At 35.5% G+C, this 11,037-nt stretch overlaps 1 protein-coding gene across 2 annotated transcripts in view; it reads left to right on the plus strand.

The window, feature by feature from the left end:
* Lmpt (Limpet) overlaps positions 1–11,037 on the plus strand; it is a 170,042-nt gene that overhangs the window by 146,293 nt on the left and 12,712 nt on the right. For both annotated transcript variants that reach the window (XM_068378436.1, XM_068378435.1), the window contains exons 4-5: positions 8,996–9,165; positions 10,742–10,928. In XM_068378436.1, the coding sequence (XP_068234537.1) occupies positions 8,996–9,165; positions 10,742–10,928 (357 nt within the window). The remainder of the gene's footprint in view (positions 1–8,995; positions 9,166–10,741; positions 10,929–11,037) is intronic.

The following is an 11,037-nucleotide window of genomic DNA, read 5'->3' on the forward strand; positions in this document are numbered from 1 at the left end:
ATTTTAATGAGAAGTTGTCTTTTATGGAAAGCTCATTAAAGGCATTATAGTTGACAAAATAAGACTTCCTAATGGAAGAAAGTATACGAATCTTGTTTAATATAACTTTTTGCAATTTTCCTTGAAGTGTTAACATTATCATAATCTTTTTCATGCAAGATTTTCAAGTGGAAATAAGAGAAGAATATCAGTCCCAAATATAATATATTTTTATATATTTGGCGGAAAGTTTCTCTTGGCTTTATTTCCAACACTTAAGAAAAATGTTACTTTGGAGAAGAAGAAGAAAGGTGGAAAAATCCACATGTGCCTATTATTGACTCAGTAACCAAAGCAATGGGGAAGATAATTGAATAAGTAGAGTAGTTAACATTCGCACGTGCAAGTAGTATCTACTCGTGCACGTTAGCACGTGCTAATATACCTCTGTTATTGTTTTGTTTGCCATCGCCAAATCACCACCACCAGCTCCAGTGTTCTCCATCTTCCTCCATCATGGGTTTCGACCCACGGTTCGTCTTCTGTGAGTCATGCGGCTTCTGGTGTCTATGCTTGTGTAAGATGCTTGCATTTGGTTTGTAGATTCCTAGTTTTTAAAAAAAATAGATATTTGCCTTGGCGCAACCAATGTTTGCAAAAGTTTTCATTCCCTTTAAGACTATTTAACTTGTATGGGCTAGAAAATATTTCATACCGCTTGATTTCTTCCTAAATATAAGCTGCTATGACAATCCCACCTTAGTTCAATCTAATGAAAAAAAAATCTCAGATTTTTTTAGTTTTGTTATACATATTTGTGAATCTTCGGAAGAAGATTTAAAAATTTCAGTGAATCAAAAATTAATTATTGTTCCGTAAATGATGAAGTTTAGCTCAAAGTAGAAAAAAAATCGTCGTTAATAACGTGTGTTTTGTGCTTTCAGAGTAAATAAAGAAAACAATTAATTAATTATTCCCATTTTCAGAGTATTTCCGTGTAATATTTGTGTTTGCACATAATATTCGTATTTCTCATTCAAGAACTAATTTTAATTGTAAATATTTTTATTGCTATCAAATGGTTAATTTCCACGTCATATAAAGTACACTTACAATAAGTGGCAGTATGTTAATCATAAAAAGTTAATGAGTGATGAGAAATGAAGGTGTATATATATATATATATATATATATGTGTGTGTGTGTGTGTGTATATATTTACATATATATGTATATATACATACATATGTATATATACATATATATATATATATATATATTATATACATGTGTGTATGTATGTATGTGTATATGTATATATTACTAGTAGTAATAGTAGCAGACACATATTTATATATATATATATATATATATGGTAATAGTAATTGTAGTATTAGAAGCAGTGACAGCGGTAATTATCCCAGATTTACATAGAATACGCTCTGAGAAACTCGTAAGCAGGATATCAAACAACGATTACAGATTTGCTGCATTTTTTCCGAGATGTTCCTGTAATAGAAGATTAAAAACCTTTGAAGCTTTTTACTTACCTGTAAAAACTTTGCCTTCGGTTGATTCATTCTTTATTCTGTTTCTTAAATTACAGTAAAGTGTTTTAGTCATCCTTTATTATTTTCAGATAATTGTCTTTCGAAAGTGTAAATATGGCTTGCATTATCTTTTTGAGAGAGAGAGAGAGAGAGAGAGAGAGAGAGAGAGAGAGATTCTCTCTCTCTCTCTCTCTCTCTCTCTCTCTCTCTCTCTCTCAGTTTTAAAAGCTGTATTTTCTTAAAAGAAGATCCATGTCTCGATACATTTTAGAAGAACATTCCGATACATTCGTTTCTTTAAAGAGCGTTCGGATTAACTCGGAAGTTTCATGTGAAATACGTGACACACGGAATCGGACGTGGTCATCCTACCCTCCGAGAGAAATCCCAACGTAGAGATCCTTTGGCACGAGCGTTTGAAACCTATGGTTCGAGGATTTGATGAAGGGATCAGGTGGCCATTATTTGGATTTTGGAGGATGGGGGGGGGGGGGTTGTATATAGACGCTGGGATAGGTAGAGAAGAGGGTTTGGTCTTAGAAAAGATGAGATAATAGGGAAGAGAAATGCCTTAGATCTCGAGTTTCTTAGGAGATAATTTTGGTTAATATGATACTTTTGAAAAGGGAGGTATCTAATAAATTAATTCAGAAATTCCTCCCTTGACTCTGCGTTGTTTCATCCATTTCCGTTTTTGTATTGAGGAAATTAATCTCTTAAATTAAGTGTGGTAGGAAAAAGCAGTAATGTAAGATAGTTGGTAATTATTTTTTGTATGGAAGTGAAAACCAGATGGTTAGTAAGATCAGTAAAAAAAAAAAAAAAGTTACAGAAATGTGCAGAATTAGTAAATGCAGAGGCGATTTCGGTGTAAATACATGAGAATTCAGGAAGGACACAGAAGAAATCGTTGAAAACAGTTAACGACAATTTCAATTTTTGGTGCACTTGTTGAAACGATGTCTTTAGAGTTCATGTCTTGAAGGAAAAATCGAAGGAAGAAAGGGGGTTCAGATGGTGAAATAAGGAGAGAGAGAGAGAGAGAGAGAGAGAGAGAGCCTCAGGTGGAAAGAAATAGGAAAAGGTTGGGAGTCCTGATCGCCCACGTTTTGGGAGACGCTGCACAATGAAGAAAGGGGATCAATTGATCTCGTCTGCTGGATCGACGAAGATTGACATTCTTGAGCTTATTTGCAGCAATGAAATTTTATTATCGTCAATTGCTTTAATATTTTATCAAGGAGAAATTTCTCGTATTAAAAGGGTCTTGGTAGAATAAAGAAATGCAAGGTTTTAGCCCGAGTGAATTTTCATTAGGATGAAGAGCAGGAATCGAATAATTTTTTTCTCCCCTTCAATGTTTAGATCAGGACTGATAGGAAAACTTTTTTCCCTTCAGTGACCAATATATAATTTTGGTATTTTTAGCTGGATTCTAAAATTACTAATGCATGAGATTAGGGAGATGGGAAAACTTTTCTAACCTTGACACCGTTTCCCCCAGTTAGCCGAAACCTTACCCCGATTTTTGTTTGATTCTTTTTATTTTAGCATTCCTTCGGTTACTGGATGTAGACCACGGTTCATTTTGCATGTTTGGGGGACTTGGCCCAGTTTTTCGTTTTGTTTGCGTGCATTGTTTTACCTTTGAATGTTTATTTTCGTATTTTTGTTTTTAGCATTTTGAGTTATTATACTTTTCTAGTTTCATTTAGCTGTTTTCTTTTTTTGATTAAATCTTATACGCTTTTCTAGTGTATATGAATGCCAATCATTTGTTCCTGTAACTTGTTATACTTTCACCAATTTTGATTTCTCTCTCTCTCTCTCTCTCTCTCTCTCTCTCTCTCTATATATATATATATATATATACACACATATATATATATATATATATACACACATATATATATATATATATATGATTATATTCTAAGTTTATTCTGCGAACGGATTAACCCCCAACCCCATTAAACCTCGAGACCTCTCTATGATGACACCTTGAAAAGAAATGAATTAGTTGTAACCACTTTAATTCTGTTGGTTATTAACGGAATATCTCTCTCTCTCTCTCTCTCTCTCTCTCTCTCTCTCTCTCTCTCAATAGATTGGAAGATGTTGCGTAAATGTGAGTAATTTTGTCCAGTTTCCCTCTGGGATTCGAGGTGATGTGAGACTCGAGTAGGGGTTTCCATCCTTGGGCCCAAATCAATTATGGTCGCCCTCGGGAAGGGGTTGGGGGTGGGGTACGCCCATGGCGTCGGTCTCTCCCGAGATATTTTCGTATATGCCCTTGATACGGCAAAATGTGCCATGGTTTCTCTTTTAAATTCTGAAATATGAAGTCGAGTCCTCTTCTAATTTAAGAAATGGTATTTGGCTATCCAGCTTGAGATCGTAGAATGTCTTGGACATTCTTTTTTTAAGAAATATCAAAAACATTTTTGTTTTCTCCCGTTTGTGATGCTCTTTGAAAATTTGTTTTGTATAAACACTTTTCATAGTAAGAATAAAAATTGCTTGCTTTAAGAAATATATATTTGCAACACTTAAATTTACTTTAAATTTTTATTAAGTAGTCTACCATGCTTTTTTAAATTTTAAACCTAGCATTTGCACGCACTTTTACATATACCAGTTAAATACATATTCTTTTGTTGAACGTGGTACGATATGATTGAAATAAAAAAGATTAATTCTAAAAAAAAAATCTACACCTTCAGTAATTAAAACTCTTCCTTGCTTAGCTACCGTTAAACGTTAAGAAATAAGGGAAGATTCAAAAGAAAAGAAATTATTAGGGTTGTGGTGGCCGATGTGGTAACGTCCCTGACTGGTGAATGCCAGACTGGGGTTTGAGTCAAGCTAGAACTTGATAGTTTATTTGGTCGCTGCAGCTCCATCATCCTTGTGAGCTAAGGATGGGGAGTTTTGGGGAGCCTATAGGCTATCTACTGAGTCATCAGTAGCCATTGCCTGGCCTTCCTTGATATTAGCTTGGATTAAGGCTTGGGCGCTGATCATATGTATATATGGTCAGTCTCTAGGGTATTACCCTGCTTGATAGGGCAATGTCACTGTCCCTTGCCTCTGCCATTCATGAGCGGCCTTTATTATTATTATTATCATTATTATTACTTGTCAAGCTATAACCCTAGTTGGAAAAGCCGAATGTTATAAGCCCGAACGCTCCAACAGGAAAACTAGCCCAGTGAAGAAATTAAATAAGGAGACTACAAGAAAAGTAATAAACATTAAAACATTTTAACATTAAATAAATATTTCATATATAAACTAGAAAATTTTTTAACAAAGATAGAATTGTGTACCCGAGTGTACCCTCAAGTAAGAGAACTCTACCCCAAGACAATGAAAGACCATGGTACAGAATTATGGCTCCATCCAAGCAGCCTAATGGTCACTCGATTCTTTCTCTTCATCAAGAAGGCTTTATTGTCTTCCGCGCTGTCTCCGTTGTTGAATGTCCGTTCACTGGAATGACAATATTCAGAGGACATGTTTGGAGCGGACTGTCTCTTCAACTTGAGTGACTCTGGGAGGGAGATAGTTGGGGGTTGATGTTGAGAGTCTTTCTTTTAACTAGGTTTTTTTGTCTCCATAGCAAAATTATTCTGTTGGAAAAATTCAATTTAATTAAGCATTTTGAAACAGTAAGAGAGTGTGTGTGTTTGTGTGCACACGCAAATGTGTGTCTAGTTCAACCATGAGGTTTTTTCCATAGAAAAATTATTCTGTTGGAATAATTCAATTTAGTTAAGTATTTTGAAATAGCAAATGTGTGTCTTTTGACCATGAGGATATTTTCCATAGAAAAAATTATTCTATGGGAAAAATCCAATTTAATTAAGCATTTTGAAACAGTAGGTGTGTGCACGCGTGCGCACACGCAAATATGTCCTTTTTTTTTTACCATGAGGATATTTTCCTTAAAAATTATTCTTTTGGAAAACTTCAATTGAATTAAGCATTTTGAAACAGTAAGTGTATGTGTTTATGTGAACACGTTCATGTGTCTTAAGAATGAAAATAGATAAAGAAAAACGAAAAGCAAAACAAAGAAAGAGTCCTTCTGCCAAAATGCCTCCAAAAGTTAGCCGATATTTTTCCGGACTCATAAAATCTAATGGTCGAAAATGACCAGACCCTATATGGGACAGAAAAAGCATAAAGGAAACCATTATAATAATTATTCTCGCTAGAAACCCCTTTCTATTAAACAAGGGTCGATTTGCTTTATTTCTATTATGGCCACGAGTTATTTGTTGACCTATGGTATACTGTATACCAATAAGTTTTTTTTTATACACAATGAAATACATTCAGCTTACTAGTACCGTAACTTTCTTCTCTTTGTCTTTACACGAGATAGGTTTATATTGTATATTCACATCATAACCGTTTGTTGGCAGAGTCCATTTTGTCTTACAATATTGTGATAGACTTACTATATCATGAATATACAGTACTCCTTCCTAACATACACATACAAACACGTGCGTGTATACACATACACACGCATATATATATATATATATAAATATATATATATATATATATATATATATGTGTGTGTGTGTGTGTGTGTGTGGGTGTATATATATATATATATATAGAGAGAGAGAGAGAGAGAGAGAGAGAGAGAGTGGGGGGGACAGACAGACTTAATTGACGCCTATAATTACCATGTCATTTCAGTTATCATTCTCAAATCAAATTTGGTCTCGGTAGCAGAACGTCCTTTTGATTCCAACTTTGCCTGTCGCAGTACTTTGGGAAGGGTTGCTATGGAAACTGTAATGATTCACGTTAAAACCGTACCCCTCTCCATGCAGCACGATTTTTCATTTTTTTTTTTTTTTTTTTTTTTTTTTTATAATTTTACCGTGTACAAAAGTGTGGTATATCATAATTTTGGTGACAGATGTTTAGCTATGTTGGAAGTTGAAAATTTTGTCTAAAATGTCGTGGTAATCGTTTTTTTCAAATAATTCTTTCCGGTCATTAAGGTGACACCGAATAGACTTGAGCTAGATATATTTTATTTTAGAAAAGAGAAAATAATTGCTAGTCAAATACTTCGAAGAAATATTTTTTTTTCTTCCCGCCTCGAGGTACAGTATAAGGGATTTAACATTGGAGGATTTTTCAGATCCTTAATTGGCAGAGGGCTGTAGAAACTGAAATAGAAGAGAAGTAAAGAGAAATTGGGAAAAGGCTGAAACATGATATTCCTACAACGAATAAGGGCTTTGCTCCTCTTCGGATGGAGAATTAGACCCAAAGAATGAAATACACATTTTTTTACAACATCTATTTTATTTCGAGTAGCATTTAGAATTTTCTCTCTTGTGTTGAAAGTAACATTTAGAACAAAGAAAACTGTAGTCAGATGAAAGAATAGTTCAATTATTTTTTTAATTGCTATGTTTTTAGGTCCTATATTTCCCCTCTCAGAAATAGCGACTTAAAAGCACATTTTACTGTAAAATAAAAGTTGCAAGAAACAAATAGAAGAACTATTGCCTTGACTTCGATCGCAATGCTATGCGAGTTACGTAATTAATTTAATATATTTATTTTTGCTTAATTTGTTAAATGAAAGAATTTATTTTATGTCATTCCGACGGAAAGTTTTTTATTTTCTTACTTGATCAAAGATTTTCTTAAACTGTAATTAGAAAACTTAATGATATTCACGTGAGATTATTTTTCGGTATTTAAGAAAATGCGACCAATAACTAGAAAGGAATATATGTCGGGTATTTCGGAAATCTTTGGGTTACCAATATTATGTAAATTTGCCCCTCCAAATCCTCTTTCAATTTCGACCCATTTTTAGAAAATTGTTCACCCGTTTTAGAAATGTTCGACCTTGGACATCCATGAAAGTCATTGAAGGTTTTTATTTGTGTTCCTTCAATTTCACTCTCCATTCATGAAAATTTAACTGATGTTAAAGAACGTGTAACATTTCGATTTGGGTTACTAAAGTCTAATCCTTATCCCTGAAATTTTAACCTAAGTTTTGGTGTTTTCCACTAAAGCGAAGCTGGACTCGATAATGTATCATCATCCATCACCATCGATCTTTCAATGAGAGAGAGAGAGAGAGAGAGAGAGAGAGAGAGAGATCAAGGCCACCTCGTGGATAGATACAGATGCCAGGGGATGGTTTGCGAGTATGAATTTTCCAAGAAAGGAATGAAGATGGATGGTAGGGCGTACTTTGGTTTATTACGCAGGTGAACATGGGCGGAGAGAGAGAGAGAGAGAGAGAGAGAGAGAGAGAGAGAAAATATCTGAAAGTATTTGTCTCAAGAATTTGATAGGTATGTTCAGTTAACAAAATGAAAAGGTACTATTCTGGAGTATCTAAGTCGGACGGTGTCGTTATCATTTGGGTTAGCAGCAGCGTAGCTCTCTTGCATTATTGATAGCACTCACTGCCTTAACTCCGCTGGCCTTTCCTTTCTGGCATCTCTCTCTCTCTCTCTCTCTCTCTCTCTCTCTCTCTCTCTCTCTCTCAGAAAGGATATCCTTTCCCAGTGGCACGGGACCTATTGTACGATCCCCTTAGATAGGGCTCATTTTCTTTGGCAATTTATTTCATGCGTTTATGGGCTATTTCTCAGTGATTGCATTTTCTCTCTCTCTCTCTCTCTCTCTCTCTCTCTCTCTCTCTCTGTTTTTCGTATTAAGAGAATAATCAACTTTGCACTATATTTTCTTCAGAAATCTTCCACCATTTTAAGTTTCTTCTAAATCTTGCACATGAAATCCTTTCAGTGGTGTTAAGAACAAATTATGGCAATTGAAGGGAGGACGACTGGGGCAATGATTTAAGTGTCGTTGAAGTCTATTACTGAATTGAGTGGTTTGTAATTGGTTTTTATGTGACGGACCTTTTCATGGTATTATGTCATGTAACTCGTACAATTTTTATTACATATCTTGTGTAAATTTCTCTTAAGAAATTACGAGGATTTTTATTCTGTTGGATGAAAAAAAAATAATTTTGTTTATTAGTATCAGTAAAAGCCATTTTGACTGATTATCCTTCTTTCCTAATCTTTAACTTAAGCCTCTTCATTTCTTCAAGATATTATGATAAAATTGCATAAGTAATATGTTGTAAGTACATTGTTTTGATTTTCAATATTTCAATAGTTTTTTATTCACTTCTTAATTTTAATTGCAATGTATCAGTTGTTTTTAGTTTATTATAATACAATTAAAGTGTATTCTGTATCAAATTTGTATTATTCATTAGCTTTGATTTTTCAATGATTCAGTTGTTTCAAGTTTTAGTTATTCCTAATTCCTTAAGTTTATTTCTATATTCCGTTCCCTTCTATCAGAATTTAGAGTAATTGATAGCGGTTTTTATTGAGTAATTTATCCTTGAATCAAGCCTTGTATCTTCATATTTTGTTTCCTCTTGCCAGGCAACAAGAAGATGGAATACAAGGCCCGCCAGTGGCATGAGAAGTGTTTCTGCTGCTGCGTGTGCAAAACTCCCATCGGGACCAAGAGTTTCATCCCTAGGGACCAGGATATCTACTGCGCCGCCTGCTACGAGGATAAATTTGCCACTCGCTGTGTCAAGTGTAATAAGGTAATTTTCCTTGTCTCGTTCCGGACTCCTTTTCGCACTCCGAGCCAGATGAGATTCTCACAATCATTTTCAGAAAGTTTATTATAAATTGGAGTGGAGTGGAAGCAGATGTACGTCAGAGAGTGAATGAAGGTTGCAAAGTGTTGGGGGCAGTTAAGGGAGTAGTAAAAAATAGAGGGTTGGGCATGAATGTAAAGAGAGTTCTGTATGAGAAAGTGATTGTACCAACTGTGATGTATGGATCGGAGTTGTGGGGAATGAAAGTGACGGAGAGACAGAAATTGAATGTGTTTGAGATGAAGTGTCTGAGGAGTATGGCTGGTGTATCTCGAGTAGAGAGGGTTAGGAACGAAGTGGTGAGGGTGAGAACGGGTGTAAGAAATGAGTTAGCGGCTAGAGTGGATATGAATGTGTTGAGGTGGTTTGGCCATGTTGAGAGAATGGAAAATGGCTGTCTGCTAAAGAAGGTGATGAATGCAAGAGTTGATGGGAGAAGTACAAGAGGAAGGCCAAGGTTTGGGTGGATGGATGGTGTGAAGAAAGCTTTGGGTGATAGGAGGATAGATGGGAGAGAGGCAAGAGAGCGTGCTAGAAATAGGATTGAATGGCGAGCGATTGTGACTCAGTTCCGGTAGGCCCTGCTGCTTCCTCCGGTGCCTTAGATGACCGCGGAGGTAGCAGCAGTAGGGGATTCAGCAGTATGAAGCTTCATCTGTGGTGGAAAATGTGGGAGGTTGGGCTGTGGCACCCTAGCAGTACCAGCTGAACTCGGCTGAGTCCCTGGTTAGGCTGGAGGAACGTAGAGAGTAGAGGTCCCCTTTTTGTTTTGTTTCCTTGTTGATGTCGGCTACCCCCCCAAAATTGGGGGAAGTGCCTTTGGTATATGGATGGATTTTCAGAAAGTTTATTATAAATTACAGTACCTTTTTATTCTGTATTGTGTTACTGAATTAGTTTGATCTTTTCTAGATAGATTACTTTGTCTTGTCTGAGGCAGTTTGCCAGAATAAACTTAAGGCGTAATATTGTACTTCCTCTTATTGGCATTTCTTTGTTGCTTTTAATTTTAAAATGAAAGCTATTATTGTTTCTTTAGTCACTGTTTTATATTTAGCTGGAATGTGGTTAATTGATAATAAACGACGTTCAAATAGATATATCTTGTGATTTTCTGAAAGGATAAACAATGCTGGTTTTGTAACTGATTTTCGACTTTTTATAGTTTATGAAATATCTGTTTTGATGTTAGTTTTTAAAATATTTTATTAATTGTTAATTATTTCTCATATCGTTTATTTATTTTCTTATTTCCTTTTCCTCACTGGGCTATTTTTCCTGTTCGAGCCCTTGGGCTAATAGCATCTTGCTTTTCCAACTAGGGTTGTAGCTTAGCTAATAATAATATAAATAGCCACAGAAAAAGTACTAATATGCCCAAATATTTGGTCCTATGGTTTGAGAAATCCATTCATTGTATTCAATATATAGTTTTGTTTAATCGAAGTATTCTTTTCTGTTTTGCAATTGGGCCATTGTCATTAATACTTTAATTTTTTAAGAGTTTCCTTCCTTCCAGATCATCACCTCTGGCGGTGTGACCTACAAGAGTGAGCCCTGGCATAGGGAATGCTTCACTTGCACTAATTGTGACACTTCGTTGGCCGGCCAACGCTTCACCTCCAGGGATGACAAGCCCTATTGCGCCGACTGCTTCGGAGAGCTCTTTGCTAAGCGGTGCACTGCCTGCACTAAGCCCATCACCGGTAAGAATCCCAATTGTTTATTGAAGAAAGGGACTTTGCATGGAGGGGATTCAATAGGATTTTAGATTCTGGAGTCACTTTCATCAGTGTTGCTATAGGATATTGCTCA

Source organism: Palaemon carinicauda, chromosome 8 (assembly GCF_036898095.1).
Source record: "Palaemon carinicauda isolate YSFRI2023 chromosome 8, ASM3689809v2, whole genome shotgun sequence".
Lineage (NCBI taxonomy): Eukaryota > Metazoa > Arthropoda > Malacostraca > Decapoda > Palaemonidae > Palaemon > Palaemon carinicauda.